The sequence below is a fragment of the Triticum aestivum genome, chromosome 1D, assembly GCF_018294505.1.
Source record: "Triticum aestivum cultivar Chinese Spring chromosome 1D, IWGSC CS RefSeq v2.1, whole genome shotgun sequence".
NCBI lineage: Eukaryota > Viridiplantae > Streptophyta > Magnoliopsida > Poales > Poaceae > Triticum > Triticum aestivum.
Genome location: NC_057796.1, coordinates 357,694,161 through 357,713,538, shown reverse-complemented (window position 1 = coordinate 357,713,538; position 19,378 = coordinate 357,694,161). Strand labels below are relative to the sequence as shown.

Here is a 19,378-nt window from a genome sequence, read left to right as displayed (position 1 = left end):
CGGTAGTGAGTAGTGTTGTCTAGAGAAATGGCTATGATGTCTATTTTGCTGCTGCATGAAAACATTTAGATAGATTTACTTCTTGCAGCCGTAAAACATTGCGGTCATAAGGTCAGAAAAGAAATTCGGTCCAAATTTTTTATCTCTCATAGCCACGGTGCCTAAAACTGTCGCTGCTTCGACCGCTTCTAGCGTCGTTTCATCCCGATTGGTGATAATTTTCTCATGGACCACCTATGTCGGACATCAACTAAAAAATATGTGTTTCGGTCGATTTTCCGAGCCGTCTGATTCTGATCGAGTTCATCTTCCTACTCCCTTTGATAATGGCATCTAACTCCTCCAGTCGCCATCCTTCTATGGCCTAACCGTCTGCTCCCTCCCCCATGTAAGGTGGGTGTTACAGTGCGCCACCATTCCCGGCTATCCCTCCATCCCTAATATGATCTTCATCATCGTCAGCATCCACCCCTACTTTCCCCCTCCCGAGCACCCAAACTCACCAATCTCTTGTTGACACCATTATTTTGGCTTCCATGGTTGCATCCTCAAGATTTTCTCATGAAAATATCGCCCAATGATTTTGCCTTTTGGACCATCTGAGTCCAAGGTCGTATGCAACTTCTATAGCAAAAATTGTCAGGCCTAATATTTTTCTTGACCAAAATTTGGTCGTCTGACCCCACACATATTGATACATGTGTGGTGTGAGGCATGGCATACACCGCCCTTAAGATGGACTCAAATCAAAAAATGCTCAACACGAAAGTTCTTCGTCTCTCATTCAAACTGAATTTTTTCTTTTTAGGTCATGTCCATCTGAATTAATATGCAACCACCAAGGCTAAAATACAGCCATCTGGTCTAGCCATGGGTGATACATGTCTGATATAAAGCATGATATATCAGCTTCAAGAATGCTTCAAACAAAAAGTGTTCAACATGAAAGTTATTCTCCTCGTCGAAACAAACAAATTTGCTTTTTTGGATCATCTCAATCCAAGGTCATATGCGACCTCCACAAGATGCAACGTGACAACATTTTGACCTAACCCACTAGTCCAAACTAGAATTGGAGTCATTTTCTTGTGTGATAAGTCCAACTGCCTCATATATAGATGAGAGGTGATGGTCAATTGAACAACAACACACAATCATCACACCAATCTATCACTTTTATCTTTTACATTTTCTCCTTTACCCTTGTTTTTTTCTTCCTCGTTCTTCGATTTTCTTTGTGTTCGACCTCGAGGACATAGGGGCAATCAAGCCAACCTAGGGAAGCCTATAGACGTCGTGGGCCCTGACAGGTTCCCTTCCGGGGGTTGGGATGTCTTGCTTACTGCGCTCCCGGCGAGGTTCCTCCAACAACGTGTCTTGTGTACCATGCTAGTTGCAAGGGGTACACTTGTGACATGTGAGAACACAGTTTTTGGCGATTTCATCCGAAACGAAACTTCAAATTATCCATTTTGATCACCGTTGCTATAAAGAGATCGTCATCAAGAGGTTGTAGTCTACAAAGCCAAAAGGAAGGTTATATAGGACGACGATTCGATCCGCAATGTTGTATGGCATTGGGTGTTGGCTGACTAAAAGTCGACATGTTCAATAGTTGGGTGTAGCAAAAATGCACATGTTGAGATGGATGTATTGCCACACAAGAAAGGATCGGGCCTGGAACGATGATATACATGATAGAGTTAGGGTAGCACAGACTGAAGGGAAACTTGTTTAACATCATCTGAGATGGTTTGAGCATATTCAACGGAGACCTCTAGAAACTCCAGTGCATAGCGGGCCATTAAAGCGTTCTGATAATGTCAATAGAGGTCGGGGTAAATCAAACTTGACATGTGGGAGGAGTCCATAAAAGAAGTTTCGAAGGAGTGGAATGTCTCCAAAGAACTAGCAATGGACATGAGTGCATGAAGTTAGCTATCCACATGCCAGAACCATGAGTTGATTTGAAGATCTTATGAGTTTTAGCTCTAGCCTACTGCAACTTGTTTGGAACTTGTACACATGAACATGACTCGGATCCCATCCGACTCGATCAGTCGATAGTGCCTTCCAACAGAATGTGTCGACTCCCATGTGTGTAAAATCATTTGACAAACCTTGACAATGTGGCATGTGCTATATTTCTTTTGCCTCACGATATATGTTTTCGAGCTCAAGGCGAGTAGTTGTCACCCTTGTTGCTAGTTTCCTTTAAGTGCTTATCTTGTTTAGTGTAGGTTGTTGGTGCATTTAATTGAGCCTAGCATATTTAGGATCTATGCTTGAAAAGTATCCATTTAGTTTAACTCCACATTATGATAAAGTCAAATCCATAAGACTCCTCTAGGCGACATGTAGGTCCTTTCACTTCTAATGTCGTTTTTATACTAGTGTGTGTTGATTTGTTACAATGGCTCTTTCTTTGAAGGATTGTATTTTTTGAAGATTTGTTAAATCTCCTATTCACCACCTCCAATCGATAACTTTGGTCCTACCATAAGCATATTATATGTTGACCGAACAATGAAGAAACCTCTTTTTATCATGGAGCCAAGCCCAAAAATCATTTTGCCTTCTAGTTGGTAGTGGGATGGTCCTCATGTTCTCACCATCCATAGGTAAAATTGCTGCTGCAACTTTTGAACTTCCCACTCGACCGAGGAAGAGAAAATGAACTTGCTCACCATCGCTGGTCAAGCAACGTATCGACTGAAATGCCCCCTTCTAGGTAGCCATTGTTCATTTTTTTTAATACTGTACAATCGCAGTAGACGTTCCCGTGTCCATTGCTCATTCTAGATGTTACTTTGCTCTCTTGTCCCTATCCTCTTAATAAATCCTTGTTGCAGAACACATTTGTCATGCACGACAGCATGACAAATTTGTGTGGGGTGTGACCCCACCTCGAACTATAGAAAATCAACTCTCGGGCAATAGACAACTTTGAGCACCCTAGCACCAATCTATCAGGCTTTTGACCAGTTTTCCTTATAAATTGACCAATTCTCTTCTTCTTTTTGATGGGGAAAAAAAGAAGAGAGTTTCCCTTATACGGTTTTTTTAGACAATTCTTATACGTTTTGTCATTCTTGGAGATCAAGTAAGGAGATGAAACAGGCCAAGGGGCCGTGCATCAATCGGCTGAGAAGGGCCCATTTCCGGTACTGTTTGCTCCACAGCCCTAGCCCACCAAATGGAGGCCTTTTCCTCCATCCTCACTGTGGTTAGCGACTCGAGTCTGCGGCGAGTCCATCCATCCTCTTCCATAAACCAGACCGGTCTTCTCCCCCACCTTTCCCAACCCAGAGCGCGCGAACTCGCCACCGCCTCGCCGGAAATGGCGCCTTCCCTCGCTCACCTCGTGTGCCTCCTCCTCCTCCTCCTTCTCCTCCTCTCCGCTCTACCCCTCTCCGCAGCCGCCTCGACCTCCCGGTCCGCGCCGCCGTCGGCGCCCCCCACCCCGCTCGTCCCCGCGCTCTTCGTCATCGGCGACTCCACGTCCGACGTCGGCACCAACAACTACCTCGGCACGCTCGCCCGCGCCGACCGCGAGCCCTACGGCCGGGACTTCGACACCCACCGCCCCACCGGACGCTTCTCCAACGGCCGCATCCCCGTCGACTACCTCGGTGCGTTGCCCGCGACCTCGGTGTCTCCTCGCTTCTCTCGGTTTCTCCATGGATCATTGGTGCGGTGCTGGTTTCTCGATTTTGCGCGTCCTTGCTTCCAGATGCGGATCGTTTCGGTTTATTAGGCCTCCATGGTTCATCGTGACTACTGATGATTGTTTCTTCTGCTTGATTGTTCCGTGTAATCTTCTGTCGCTGCTGTGGTCTGAATCCGCAGGAGTATGGCAGCCCCATGTGATATTCCTAGTTTCCCTTCTCTTGATTTCTGACCCCTTTTGTTGCTGTACCACAGCGGAGAAGCTGGGGCTTCCCTTCGTGCCTCCGTACCTCGAGCAGAGCATGCGCATGGGCGTCGGCAGCGTTGGCCTCATCAACATCGGCGGAATGATCCAAGGAGTCAACTACGCTTCCGCGGCAGCCGGCATTCTCTCCAGCAGTGGCTCTGAGCTGGTCCGTTCTCCCACCGCTCCCGATAACTGCGTCAATCTTATAACGTCTTGGTGCTGTCGAGAGATCTGTTTGGGGATGATTCTGCTGTCAATCTGTGGTTTCTTCACACCAAATTTGATGCTAATCGGTTGGGGTTTTTGCGATTTTGGTCGCGCTTGCAGGGGATGCACGTGTCGCTGACCCAGCAGGTGCAGCAGGTTGAGGACACATATGAGCAGTTGGCGCTGGCTCTTGGGGAGGCAGCTACAGTCGACTTGTTCAAGAGGTCGGTATTCTTTGTGTCGATCGGGAGCAACGACTTCATCCACTACTACCTGCGCAATGTGTCAGGCGTGCAGATGCATTACCTCCCATGGGAGTTCAATCAGCTCCTTGTTAATGCAGTGAGGCAGGAAATCAAGGTGTGCTTCTTGCTCCTCAGTTTGTTATGTGTACCATTGCTCGCCTCCTTTTTGATTATCAGTGTGTTGTGCATTGTTTTACTTGTGGAGATGCACCACACGTAGTCAGGGATCTCTGTAACTACGAATTTCGTTTTGGACATAACGTAGTTTCTTGTGTGGATACACTAGAAAACCATTATCTGGGAAATTAACACATGAAAGTGATTTAAATGAATGAGGTTTCCTTGTTGGTTTGCAGTTCTAGAACATCAACGGCTTCACCTATGGTTTGCAGTTCACAGATGGAATAATCCCATTGTTCTTACTGTCGAATTTGGGGTTATTTCTTTCAATATTGCACAGGTATTGCGATTGCAAAATGTTTCAGACTGATGTTAGATGCGGCATTTTGATAAAATATGAAATAAAAATGGTTGGATTGATGATCCCGATTCTACAATGAGGTGTAATGGTGTTTGGTTGCTATGTAAGGGTATGTTTGGATGGTAGCCAAAACTTATCTCCAATTTTTTTGCATGCCAATAGCCAATATTGGCCAACTCTAGTTCATTTTCCTTTCCAACATTGGCCAACTCATGGACCAGCACAACTTTGACCAAAATTTTGGCCTAACTTTTTGGTAAGGCAAACATGGGCTCAAACAAAACTGACATTATACTGTCTTAAAACTTTTTTTCTCTCAAACGCACACTTAAATGTGTGTTGTTGTATATTAGAAGAAAGCGTCATGATGATGCAAAGCAAAGCAAATACAACCCTGAAAAGCAGAAGTCCTAAACTATTGAAAACGAAGCAATACAAAAGGCAGCCCAACTGAAAAACTGAAACTGCACAAGGTGCTACTCATGCTACCCGAGCTACACCACAGCATACTATCTTAAAATGTGATATATTCTGAAATGCTCAGGCTGCACTTTTTTTTGTGCTACCATCTGTTTTGGGTTCAAGTTAAGTCTGTTGTACTTTCAGAGTTCATGGATGGAACCCTCGTTCTAGGATGCAGTGTTTTATCTGTGGAACTTGATGTATTTTCACTGGTCTGTAATTTCTGGAGCTCATGCTTGATCGTCGTGTTTGATCTGCCTGCGTGCTGTTGGTTCCTGGTAGTTGCTTTACCTGTATGCTTGTAGGTTTAGCTTCCTGTTTTGTGTCTTTAATGTTTCTCATACTCTGTAGAACTATGCCGGTTTCTTTAATGGAAATCGATGAGGAGGCTCGTTGCTTAAAAACTAAAAAAAAAACAGTCTGTTGTACTTTCAGCTATAACTGTATAACACCTTGCACATTTATCTCGCTGCATTGAACTGTTCATGATCTGACCATGGTACAAGTGTGCTTCTCAGTTCATGTGTCATGGATCATTTGATTCTCTATGCCTAATTTATCTCTGTTACCTAATCTTGAGCAGAACATGTGATGCATGGTGATTGAAGATGCATATACCAGTAGTTTGTTGTATGTAGAAATTTTCTTTGTGTTTATTCCATAATCTCATTTATATGCTGATGCAAATTGTAATGGATTGCTTCGGTTTCTTTATTCTTCGCAGTACCGTAGCAAATTAATTGCCATTTTGCATCCATTACTGTTTAGTTCTATACATGTGGTTCTTGTCAGATTACTCCACTTTTGATGTCTAAACTAGTTCTGGACTCATGTGTCTCCTACTACCTTCTGACAATGATGATTTATGCAGAATCTGTACAATATCAACGTCCGAAAGGTCGTGCTGATGGGCCTTCCTCCTGTTGGCTGTGCCCCTCACTTCCTCTCAGACTACGGCAGCCAAAATGGGGAATGCATCGACTACATCAACAACGTCGTGATCGAGTTCAACTATGGGCTGAGATACATGTCCAGCGAGTTCATCCGCCAGTACCCAGACTCGATGATCAGCTACTGTGATACATTTGAGGGGTCAGTGGACATACTAGAGAACCGTGACCGCTATGGTGAGTAAATGCATCATTAGTACTGCATTTAAATTGCGTGCCGGTTCGCAACTGTAACATTTGTAGTACATTTAAATGGAGTGCTAAGTCTTCTCATTTTTGGTGGACTTGCAACTGCAGGCTTTCTGACCACCACTGATGCTTGCTGTGGGCTTGGCAAGTATGGCGGGCTATTCATCTGTGTTCTTCCACAGATGGCGTGCAGCGACGCGTCAAGCCATGTGTGGTGGGATGAATTCCACCCGACCGATGCTGTGAACCGGATCCTGGCAGAAAACGTGTGGTCTGGTGAGCACACCAGGATGTGCTATCCAGTGAACTTGCAGGAGATGGTGAAGCTGAAGCAGTAGAACCAACCTGGATCGTCATTGCAGTTACTTGCTCAACTTCTGTGTTTTCATTTTCGACAAAGAACTTCTGCGAGTCGGACAGTGAAATGTGTGTCAAGAGTCATGGAGTTCAATAGTCAAATTTTGAGTGAAATGTATATCGAGAGTCACGGAGTTCAGTAGTCAGATTTTGACAGTTCAGGTTAAATGCACGTATATTCGCCTGTAAATGCACCATGAAGAATCTATATGGCCAAACTGTTAGATACTGCAAATGTAAGTATGAGAGAGATCAGCCCATTCGGTGACAAAATAAATAAATTGCCCAGCTGTTGAGCTGATGTGTACCATTTCTCAGCGCACATTCTGCTATTGCAGTTTCTGCTACAAAGCGGTGTTTCATAATCCAAAAATTTGTACTGTGAACATGATGCTGTATGCCTGAGACTTGAGAGGTCAGAGTCACAGATGCTTGTGCAGATGGCTGCTACTGCTACAACTCTTCGTCGCCGGCTCCAGAGTAGACAACAAAGCTGGGGAATGACATGGTTATGTCCCTGCATCACAACATGCTCAGCTGTCAGTCAAGAGTAATGTTCTCAGGCATTGTTTTCCAAAGCTGAAAAATATAGAGCTACTTACTTCAGGTACGGGAGAGTCATGTTCTTCAGCAAGGCTGGATTCTTACTTGCAAACTCTTTCCATTCGTCGGGATCTATCCTCCCGTCGCTGTTCAGGTCTGCCTGCTTGAATGTCTGTCAGAATTGTAAGTTAGCATAAATGCATTCATAGTGTCAACGATTCTTGCGCAGCAACATTTCATCTGGATGTGGTGTATGTACCTGATCTACAATCTGTTCGACAGCATCATCAGAAAGAAGTAGGTCTGATTCATTCAGGATTGCAAGCACCATTTCCTTCAACTGCATGAACGACCAGTTTCGGTAAGTGCTCAAACTGTCAAATTGTGAAGGTAGTGTGCGTGCTATACTTGGTGCATATAATTGGTTTTGTGTTATTTTTCCAGTGAAACAAAATGTACTGACAGAGCTCAAGGATAAGCATCTAAATCGGCAAATCGAGTGTGTGGTAGACTGGTAGTATGTTAAAAACATCTTGAAGTAGTATGTTCAGTAGACAAGATTATGTGCAGAATAATTCAGTTCAGTACAAAAGATGCAGACCTCTTCACGTTCAATGCTGCCGGTGCCTCGCAGGTCATATAGTCTGAATGCAACTGCGAGAAGGAATCCTTCAGATGTCAGATAGGAGAAGCATATACAGACAGAAGTCCTCCCAAATATATATACCAGGCTACTGCTACTGAATCACACCCGGAATTTATGAAATATGCCAGTCATTTCTTAAAACATTCACACACTCACACACAAAAGAACATTGGGAGGAAAAGGGGCTGGCTTCGTACATGCAATCTTGTCTGCCATGGGTGTATCCGGGTGAAAAATGTGGAGGGACCGAACAAACTCCTCGAATTCAATCACACCATTTCGCTTCAGATCAAACAGATCAAATATCTGCACTAGTCAAATACAAATATAAACAGGTCGGTCTGATCCGAGATATTTGTGCATAAGTTTGGAACAATTTTACAGTCAGGCAGGTAATATTCAGGCTGTCACGCCAAAGTTAAAGGACACCCAAATCGCCCGAGAAATTACAGCTATTCGGAGCGTTGGAGTGGTGTGAAAATTATAGACTGACCCGATCAGCGAAAAGGTTCTTCCGGTTGCTGTTCCTGAAGAGAGCAAGTTGGAACTCCTCCTGTTGAACAAAATGGCAGTTTGCAAATTGACCACATCGTGAATTTGCAGCCTAACTAAAAGAAGATGATGAGCAAGACAAGATAGGTACCTTGTGAATAAGCCCATCCTTGAATATAGAATAGCTAATCTTTTTGAACAACTCGTAGAGGGCCTCCACTTCATTCAAAGAAACTGCGTCATGCATGCGGGAAGAAATTAATAGAAATTAAACGGCAGCGGAAACGTATGCTGGGCTCATTTTTGCACTGAACAAATAAATCAGCAGAAAGAAAAACAGAAGCTCACATGTGGTCTCTTTGGCCAGAAGAGCCGCATCCTCATGCGGTGGAGCTCGTCTGAACTGCTTTGATGATGCACATCCCATACAGACCAGCTCACAAGCCCAGCCTTTTGCTTACAGTTAACAATCGTCTTTCGCAGAAAGGGGATGAAGAAAACACACCTAGGACAAAAGGGCAAAGACATTGGTATCAACACAAAACCAATCTATTATAAAATTTTACCTGGAAAAGGGAAATCCAGCGAGAGCGAAATAGCCAAGAAACAACAGGGAAACACCAAGACACAAAGCTCACCTGGGAAACAACAAACAAAGGATACTTATGCTTTGTTCGATCCACACTGGTAAAGATCTGCAGGTGGCTCGGGAGAAAGATTGACGGGGAAGGAGGAGCTAGAAGAAGGACAACCATATATTTATGCGCGTGCGCAGCAACAGCCAACAGGGACCTACGTCACAAGTGCGGCACAGAATATTGTAGTACTGACAGGTGACAACACACAGGACAAGGCGAGAGTTGACTTGCATGCAGCAAGATCATCACATCCATGCATTCCCTCTTTTCACTATGGAATACAGGCCATATAAGTAGTACTCCATCCGTTTCAAATATTTCAAGTTCTACTAGGTTCCTACTATATGTACTCCCTCCGTCCCAAAATACTTGTAATCCATTTCACCGACGAGTATTTCCGGACGAAGAGAGTATTTGAGGTTGTGGATATTAGTAGTAATTCTTTTTATAAACTTGGTCAAACTTAAAAAAGTTTTGGAACGGAGGAACTATGTGTTAAGGCATCAACCATGAGGGCAAGAATTGCTAGTACCACTGTCGAACCACAAAAGAGAGAGAGAGAGAGAGAGAGAGAGAGAAAGAATTACGTATACCACTGTTAAACCAAAAAAAGAAAAGAAATACTCGTAATTGCTTGTACGCTAGGCTTGGCCTCCCTACCCAAGATGTCTACAAGACTACAACTACCATGAGGTGTACTGCTCCATACAAAAATTGTCAACGTCGGCTTGTATCTATCAAAAGCGTGGGTGACGCGTGCTGTTTTGTTCAGGTCATAAGATGGGGAGAAAATCAGTTTGTATAATCCGACGGAAAAGAAAAGGTATGTGCAGTACAACCGTGCTACTCCTTCTGCTCTAAAATAATTGAAATTCCAGGATTGTCTTAATTCAAACCTTTTAAAGTTTAACCAAGTCTATAAAATCTGCTAAGATCTACAATGTCAAGTGTTTTTATGTTGTACAGTATACATGTTAATATATTTAATATAACCTTTTTTTGCGAAAGATATTTTAATATTAACTTGATTAAACTTATTTTGAAACAGAGGAGTGATAGAGAATGTTTACTTAGTCCTGTCAGCTGCATCCAGAAGTCGTTGACAGTGACGAACTGTGACGGTTACATATGCCTAGTGCAAATTCATTGGGTTGGTGAGAAATGTTCTTCTTCTTCCGAAATGGAGACATAAGCTTTGCCTCATCTATTAATTAAGAAAAAGGAAAATTTAGTTTGTTTGTGTTACAACTGTCCCTCATGCAAACATCAATGATTACTCCCACAATATAATTGTCACTAGCTTCTTGGCATCCGCGGTGATCCAAAGGTTTGCCTCGCACATAATGATGGTGAGCAAGATTCAGTCAAATTGGAGGTCCACCTTCTTGAGTTGCCATACCGAAATAGGAAGGCCCAAATATCTCAATGGGAATGATGTTCTAGTTGCTGACAAACTTTGAAGAATATTTCCAGTGTTTAAGTGGTTGCAACAAATGGGAACCACCGAGCTTTTATGGAAGTTGGTGCATACATCCGTGACCTTACCAAAACCTTTCAAAATGACCGAGTGATTGTCAATATCTCTCCTAATTGGTGACATGAACACCGCCACATCATCCACATAGAGGGAGGATCTCACCATGTCACCCCTCCCTCGAAATCTTGTGAAGGAGCCCCTTCCGCGTTGCCAATTCGAGGATTTGTTGTAGAGGCTCGATCGCGATGATAAAGATGAGGGGGAAGAGGGTGCACCGTTGACGAAAGCCCCGCCCATGTTTAATGCGGAGCCGACCACACCATTCAAGAGTATCCTCGATGAGGAACTACAAAGTAGCGTCGTGATGCAATCTCTAAACTTGCTTGGAAACCCTCTCCATTGGAGGAGATCTAGGATGTATTCCCATTTGACCGAATTGAAAGCCTTGCGGATATCGAACTTGAAGAGTACGGATGGAGTCTTGCTCCAGTGAAGCCGACAGACAAGGTTCCGAACATGCATGAAGATGTCATGAGTACTTATCCTCTTGATAAAGGCTCTTGGATGTTGGAGACGAGGGTGTTCATGTGTGGGCCAAGATGAATGGAAATCACCTTCACAATAATCTTGGGAATCACATGGATAAGGCTAATGGGTCTATAGTCGGAAATCCCCTCCACCTCTTCCTTCTTGGGCAAGTGCACAACATTTTGTGGAGTTGAGCTAATGAAGATTTGAAGTGTGGAGTGAGTCAAAGAGGTGTATCACCCTCATGATGCCACACTTGGTGGTATCCTAACATTTCTTGAAGAAGACTCCTTTCATGTAACCACATACGCCTTTCATGTAGAGGTGATACCCAGGTGCCTTATCACTTGGCACTTGATCGAGCTAAAGAGTGCCATGATGACGGGCCAAGACACTGAGAGCCATCCGTCAAGTAACCACATACGCCTTTCATGTAGAGACACTCTTCTTGCTTTCTCCTTCAAGGTGGGGTCGAGGGCTAGCCTCGCCTCTCTAGCTGTTATCCGTGATGGTGTTCCCCTTCAAAAGACAACCAATCATCTGGTCCGATCCAAGGTTAGCATCAACCAAAGTAGTGAGGAAACTACAAATCTGTTTTCCAAAGAGAGCCACGGGCACAAGTAACAACACTAGGATGCAACAACCTCGTAACCTACAGAAACCACGAGGTGAGTGAGAGACTACTGTTGGGAAACGTAGTAGAAAACAAAATAATTTGCCCTACGATCACCCAGGAACAATATGAAGATGCATAACAGTTGTGATCAATGATCGTTACCGACTTCGAGACTGCAGCGGAAGTAGATGAGTCGGTGTAGATCGTACTTGGAGTCCCTCGAACGTCGATGACGATCCCGTGAACCACCCTCGGACGATCCCTCGAATAGAAGACCGAAAGCATGACCTGTCTACTTGGTTGCAAGCGTATGGTCTTCACAATCCGGCAGCGCTTTGCCATCCAGAGCTAATCGTCGCCGGAGAATTAGAGGGAGGAGTTTAGAACCACAAGAGGCTTCTAATTATGAGGATTAGAGGTGGCTAGGGCTTGCTCTAATTAGTCAACTAGGACCAACTAGAACGTGCACTAGATCAACTAGAGGAGGCTCCAAAACTTGTGTGTATCAATTGGGCACCAAACCTCCACTATATATAAGTTAGAGGGGAGAGAGAGGGCTGCCACCAAGGAGGGAAACCCTCCTTGGGGCGTCCAACTAAGGAGAGGAGGAGTAGGACTCCTCCCCTACTCCTATTCGGCCCCCTTCCTTAGGGAAGGGAGGCACTTTCCCACTTCGGCCTTTTTGGCTCAAGTTTCCTTTCACCTCTTGGCCTTATTAGGACCATTGATATTAAATTAAATATGTATTTGTTCTAAACATTTTCAGAGCATTATATATATAATTTAACATCAAAGGAAGGGAGACACTTTCTTACTTGGGCCTTTTTGGCTCAAGTTTCCTTCCACCTCTTGGCCTTATTAGGCCCATTGATATTAAATTAAATATATATTTGTTCTAATCATTTTTAGAGCATTATATATATATAATGTAACATCCCCGAAACATTTTCCACCTATATATATTAATCGGTAAATACCCGATATTCACTGAAAACCTTCTCATGACCCCAAAACGCTTCCGGAACCTCTCGGAACTATTCCGGATATTAATGAAACAATTCCACAAATATATTCTCATTACTCTCGTCCCACTAACACTCAGCAGATCGTGATTACCTTAAGCTTGTGACCCTGTAGGTTCAGTAAACCATAGACATGAACTAAACCCCTTCGTTCAATCACCGATAGCGGAACCATGGACATCCATATCGGTCCCTATGATTACAGGAATGATATTCGGGTGAACCTTTGGTTATAATGTGATGTTCCCTTTGCTTCACGATACTTTACAAAACCTGGTGTGCATCGGTATCCTCCTGAGTCATCACCATGCTCACTGTACCGTTGCTCCCGTTACCGGTTTTGTTCTTCTTTCTTGTTGACATGTTCCGGCATCCTCGTGACGTAGTCACCTGTGTCTGGCTAGACGATGATTGATGCCGTCACACCGAGAGGGGCCTAAGAATATCGCTCCATCGTCGGAGGAGCAAATCCCACTCTTGAGCTATCCGGTCACTTGTCAAACTTTCCGGTGAACCTGAAAGTTTTCGTTATGGTCACCTTGTTACAAATGAAGTTTGAGCAACCCCAAAGCCCACCGTCTGGTAGGAAGTGATCGAGATACTCTCATGGTCAGAGGAACTAAAATGCATGCTAACACTCTGTGTTATAACAAATGATTTTAGATGATATAATCACAAAGTATAACAAACAAGTATTGGGTCGATTCAATATGATCGTTCTTCTAACGTCATACCCTCAATGTTGTTTTAGGACTATCGTTACACTGAACGATATTCTAAGATCCAGAAAACATGATCACCAAGAACACTTGAGCCAGTCTTAGAGGCGAGACCGAAAACCTATTGTTACCGTTTATCATTCCACACGTGCATATGAGTTTTCAACTGAATCACATATTCCAAGATCATAGCAGTATAACATGGAATATAAACTCTTAACTATGAATATGGAAATATAATAATACAATATTATTGCCTCTAGGGCATATTTCCAACAACTACATCATCCTAATCATCGCTCTCCTCGAAGATGAGCGCCTGGCTGGGCCGTAAAAGCACAACGGAGATATCGAAGAGTGCACCTTGACTTGCTCGATGAACAGAGGCAGAACCGGTTCTGCACACAACCCTGAAGCTCGAGCATGATGTGCAGCACCAGAGCCACAACCACATCGATAGCCATACCCTAAAAGGAAGACGACAATGAGATGGCCCGAGAGTGAGGGGAGAAATGATCATGAAGCCCTACTCCACTAGTGTCCTCATATAGCGAGCCAGTACGCCCACAGGGAAAGGCAGGTAGTGACAACAAACTTGCCCCAACACGAGGGGAGAAGCGATCATAGAGCTCCAAATCCCTCTGGTCATCAAAGCCAACCTCGTGCTCTACAATAGGAGGCAACACATGTGGGGTCAACATCACCTCAAGTACAAGAGAGGGTGAAAAGATCGATATAGTTGACTAGAGGGGGGGGGTGAATAGGCAACTAACAATTTTTAGCTTTTCTTTACCAATTTAAACTTTGCAACAAAGTAGGTTGTCTAGATGTGCAACTAGGTGAGCAACCTATATGATGCAACAACAACAAGCACACAAGCAAGCAAGGGATATAACACAAATAAGCTTGCACAAGTAAAGGCACGAGATAACCAAGAGTGGAGCCGGTGAAGACGAGGATGTGTTACCGAAGTTCCTTCCTTTGAGGGGAAGTACGTCTCCATTGGAGAGGTGTGGAGGCACAATGCTCCCCAAGAAGCCACTAGGGCCATCGTATTCTCCTCACGCCCTCACACAATGCGAGATGCCGTGATTCCACTATTGGTGCCCTTGAAGGCGGCAACCGGACCTTTAAAAACAAGGTTGGGGCTCTCTCCACAACTTAATTGGAGGCTCCCAACGAAACCACGGAGCTTCACCACAATGGAATATGGCTCCGAGGTGACCTCAACCGTCTAGGGTGCTCAAACACCCAAGAGTAACAAGATCCGCAAGGGATTAGTGGGGGGAATCAAATTTCTCTTGGTGGAAATGTAGATCTGGGCCTTCTCAACCAATCCCTAGAAAATCAACAAGTTTGATTGGCTAGGAAGAGAGATCGGGCGAAAATAAGCTTGAGGAGCAACAATGGAGTTTTGGGGGAAAAGAGGTAAGTCTTCTTGGAGAAGAAGACCCCTTTATATAGTGGGGGGACACATCCAACCGTTATGCAGCCCGCAACCCGCATCTGGGCGGTACTACCGCTGCCGGAGCGGTACTACCACTGCCACAACGGTACTACCGCTGTGGCAAGCAGGCATAGGGCAACTAGGGCTGAGGGAGAAGAAGTGCACACACTAGGGCGGTACTACCGCCGATAAGCGGTACTGTCGCTCCCTACAGCCGCTGGAAAACAGAGGAGGGCAGCGAGCTGAGCGGCAGTTGGAGCGGATGTAGGAGCGGTACTACTGCTAATAGGCGGTACTACCGTGCCCTACTGCCGTCCCTACTACCGCTCCCCTGCGTGGTCCTTTGCGGAAACCCGACATGAAAAATCGAGACCACAGTAGGGGCGGTAGTACTAGCGGCACTAACAAGCGGTACTACCGCCGATAGGCGGTACTACCGCCCTGACCGCGGTACTACCGCTTAGCACACATCACCCCTTGTTTTGCACATCACGGATACTCCAATGAAGCAGGAAGAAGGCGAGGGTGCAAGGAAAGTGTCTACGTGATGATTCCACCCATACTCTTCCGAAACGGATCCCCTCTTGATAGTACGGTTATCCCTACGACTCAATTCCACCGAAAAGAAACGAGGGAAAATAGTTCGTCTAAAGTGAAGTCCTCGAGGGGTAACAATCGCATAGTGCCCTTATATTAGATCACCTGAAAAGCTTAATGCACATGATTAGTCCGCAAATGTATTGTCATCAATCACCAAAACAAACCAGGAAAATTATGCCCTAACAATCTCCCCCTTTTTGGTGGATTGATGACAACACGGGATTTGCACAAAATATAGTAACTGGAAATTAAGCAAACCAACTCCCTACAAAATATAGACGGGCTCCCCCTAGAGGTGTGCACCAAGGAAATTAGCATGAAAGGCTATGTGCACATCTTTAGGATCAAACTCCCCCTATATTTTATAGACGGGCAACATCCTTGCATATAAGAATAATAACAAGTACAGCTAAGCAAGGACAAGCATGAGAGCAATAATATAAGTGCCGGTAATGATGCATCTCACAAGATAACAGAGAACTTGAGACTAAAGTAGATAAGATAGGGGGGTTCACATATGTCTTACACCATATGGTCTCACTCACAGCCGAACAGAGTACAAAACAAGAAAGCGAACGAACACGAACGAACACGCAAACACAAAACCCAAAGCAAATCCCTAACTCTCCCCCTTTGGCAGCAAGACACCAAAGGGAAAGGGACGACACGAGACACGATGGTAGTAGATCTCCATGGCATCACCAGTCATGTTCCTCCTCCTTCTCAGAGTCCTCTGCAGCACGGGGAGAAGCGCGAACTCCGGTGTCCTCCTCAGTGTCAGACCACGGGCAGTGCAGTCTGATCCAAGACTCCTCATCAGTGATCCGCTCCTCAGAGCCATCCGCAACCTCAAGGCCAACCTGTCTCATAATGGCCTTGTCACGACGACGAGCCATCTTGGCCTCCTTGTGAGCCTTGTACTGGCCCTTGGCCTGAAAGCAGAACAAACGCTTCATCTTCTCCTTGAGTTTCTACGCCCAAGAGGGCTCCTCAGATGGGGGCACATACTCCTGCCCATCCTCCTCCTCATCATCGGCATCAGATAAGACTGTCTCCTGCACTGGAGGTGCCGGAGTAGACGAACTCCACTTCTCCTTCTGACGCAGCTCGATAATATCATGAGAAACCATATTGTCTGTGACAAGCTCCTCATCTGGAAACTTGGCTACCCAAGTGTCCTCGATAAGCTACATAAGATAGGGTCCATAAATGATGCACTTGCGCTGCATGATAGCAGAGTGAAGTTCAGACCACATCACATGTGACACATCCAGCACCTGCTGAGAGCCCTGCTCTTCTTGACAGAATAGAAGCAAGTCAACAAGGTAAGAGTGCACCTGATCCAAGTTGCCGACCCGAGGAAACAGGGTGTTCCGGAAAATCCGAAGCATGGTGTCTAGGAAGGGCCAGAGCTCATAAGAAATCTTCCCAGTCTCAGATACCTTCCTGGTAGAATAAGGCCAAAGCTTTTCCTTGTGAGTAGCGGCAATCTCCTTATGAGGGCGAAACCCAAGTGGGGTCTGGGCACCCTTATCATTGTACGATAAGCTGACCATGAAGTCCTTCCATGGTGCGGGCAGAAGACGACCATTGGTCATCCAAGTCAGAGTGCGGGCCGGATCATGCCCAAAGTGAACGGTGGCAAAGAACCGGGCCACGAGCTCGGCATCAAAGTCCTTGATGAAAGAAATGATCCTCTTGATATCCAACTCCTCACACCTCTGCAGAGCATTCCCAAAGTATTGCAAGTCCTTCTCCATGTGCGAGAGATCGACAGACTTGACCTTCACAAACAAGTTCTTCTTTTGCTTCAAGACATCGTGATAGATGGACTGCTGAAACCTGTTCCAGAACGGACGGCTTTGAAGAGCAGGCTCCTGATCCACATGGTAGGGATTGTGCTTCCTCTTGGTACAGAACTCCATTGCAGACATCTGATTAGCACACTTGGGCCCAGCGGAGGTCTTCGACGTTGGAACCTTGGCCTTGCGTTTTGGCGGCTCAGACGAGCCACCCTCAGCAACAGTAGCAGTAGCCTATGGTACATCCGAAGAGCGATAACGCTTGGAACCTGTTGCACGGTCTGGATTCTTGCGGCGAGCCTGATGCCCGGAGCTACTACCACCTGAAACACACACACATACAAGAACCACAAGAGCAAGAGAGCATAAGCCAAGGAAAAACAAACACCAAAGATGGAAAATTAGGTAGGGACACATGGGCATTGGCATCTCAGAGCGGTAGTATCGCGCACCAGAGCGGTAGTACCGCTAGGGTGCAGCGGTAGTACCGCCGGAGCGGTTGTCAGCGGGCTGACACCTATCGCGGCAAGATCCGGTACTACCGGAGATGCAAAAGTCCATATTTCGATACCTAATCATCAATCTACCTAGTCTAGCAGTCTCCCAAGTCCTTCATAAGCCTCGATTCAACAACCAAATCGAGGAATGCAATGAATATAGCCCAAAACCTAGATTCAAGAAAGAGAACCAAGGGAGAGAAGAACGAGGGAAATACCGACATCCATGGCAAGAGGAGAGGGTGGGGAACGATCCCACCGGTTGGAACCGAGGGAGACGGCCTGGATCCGGCGGCCCGGCGGCGGACCTCCGGTGCTTGGGGAGTCGCCTGAGAGAGGAGAGGACGAGGAGATGGGGCAAACTGAACGGGTATGGGGGAGTGGAAACTCCCCCTGCCCGATACATATCCCACACACCCAGCCCTAAGCGGTAGTACTGCACAGGGCACGGTAGTACCGCTTCGGTGCAGATCTGAAGCACAACGCGCCCAGCTGTACCGCTCCACGGTAGTACCGTGTCGGCAGGGCGGTAGTACCGCTCTGCTGCTGCGGTAGTACCGCTCAGGCACCCCAAAGCAGGAACAAGGGGGAAAAGATGGCTTACGCATGACTAGCACACAAGACACAAGACAAGCAAGACAAACCCGAACACGACCACACCAGAGCACAACCACTCAAAAGAGAGAAGCACCAGCGAAAGGAGACAACACACAGACAAACTCTCGAGAAGAGAGGGCAGTGGTCGAGACCACCTATGTTTGAGCTATATGGTATGGCGCCACGAAGATTTTAACCTTGGGCCCATGACCAACACTCATCTTTGAAGCACAAGTACCATAAAAAATGGCTAATGTGAAAGACTTGATCAATTTATGCATAAATGGGGGGAGGAAGAGTTCATTGAGAGAACACCACTCCCCCTATGTCCATGCCTACATCTAAACAAGACAACAAGTTGAGTATGGTGGGGTGTGCAAGGGTTCAAGCCACATTGCTCGAATCAATGATATTTAGTTCATGCCTTAACTCGCGAAATCTTGCTTCATCCAAGGGCTTCGTGAAAATATCTGCAAGGTTATCATGAGTGTTGACATAGTTGAGCTCGATCTCCCCTCGCCTAATGTGATCCCGGATGAAGTGATACCGCATCTCAATATGCTTCGTCTTGAAGTGTTGAACCAGGTTGAGAGAAATCTTGATGGCACTTTCATTGTCACACCAAAGAGGCACTTTGTCACAAATGACACCGTAATCCTTCAAAGTTTGCCTCATCCATAGAAGTTGTGCACAACAACTACTGGCAGCCACATACTCCGCTTCGGTGGACGAGAGAGACACACAACTTTGCTTCTTGGAAGACCAACTCACCAAAGAGGAACCAAGAAATTGGCACCCTCTGGAAGTGGACTTCCTATCCACTTTGTCTCCCGCCCAATCAGAGTCCGAATAGCCCACAAGGTTGAAGTTAGATCCTCTTGGAAACCACAGGCCAAAGTTTGGGGTATGAGCCAAATATCGAAAGATTCGCTTGACCGCCACAAAGT

The 19,378-nt window shown here is 45.6% G+C and overlaps 2 protein-coding genes across 5 annotated transcripts; one reads left to right on the top strand and one right to left on the bottom strand.

Annotated features, from left to right (window-relative positions):
• Nucleotides 1-3,242: 3,242 nt before the first annotated feature.
• LOC123182048 (GDSL esterase/lipase 7) lies at nucleotides 3,243-7,103 on the top strand. Its single transcript, XM_044594502.1, has 5 exons — nucleotides 3,243-3,632; nucleotides 3,925-4,082; nucleotides 4,244-4,483; nucleotides 6,183-6,438; nucleotides 6,559-7,103. Exons 1-5 carry the CDS (start codon nucleotides 3,341-3,343, stop codon nucleotides 6,786-6,788), a joined length of 1,176 nt encoding a protein of 391 aa, XP_044450437.1. The 5' UTR covers nucleotides 3,243-3,340; the 3' UTR covers nucleotides 6,789-7,103.
• Nucleotides 6,440-9,362, bottom strand: LOC123182049 (calcineurin B-like protein 7). 4 transcript variants are annotated; one of them, XR_006491996.1, is made up of 11 exons: nucleotides 9,127-9,361; nucleotides 8,837-8,993; nucleotides 8,640-8,722; nucleotides 8,490-8,549; nucleotides 8,194-8,302; nucleotides 7,952-8,004; nucleotides 7,610-7,690; nucleotides 7,410-7,522; nucleotides 7,116-7,324; nucleotides 6,796-6,855; nucleotides 6,440-6,704 (listed from the first exon to the last, which is right to left on the bottom strand). XR_006491996.1 is itself a non-coding variant. In XM_044594503.1 (9 exons), the coding sequence occupies exons 2-9, from the start codon at nucleotides 8,913-8,915 to the stop codon at nucleotides 7,261-7,263; spliced, it is 642 nt and encodes a 213-aa protein (XP_044450438.1). In that variant the 5' UTR covers nucleotides 8,916-8,993; nucleotides 9,127-9,360; the 3' UTR covers nucleotides 6,440-7,260. The 4 variants fall into 4 exon arrangements, 1 of the variants encoding a protein (XP_044450438.1); XR_006491995.1 differs by having other exon boundaries at nucleotides 6,440-6,855; nucleotides 9,127-9,362; XR_006491994.1 differs by having other exon boundaries at nucleotides 6,796-7,324; nucleotides 9,127-9,360.
• Between the last annotated feature and the right edge of the window lie 10,016 nt (nucleotides 9,363-19,378).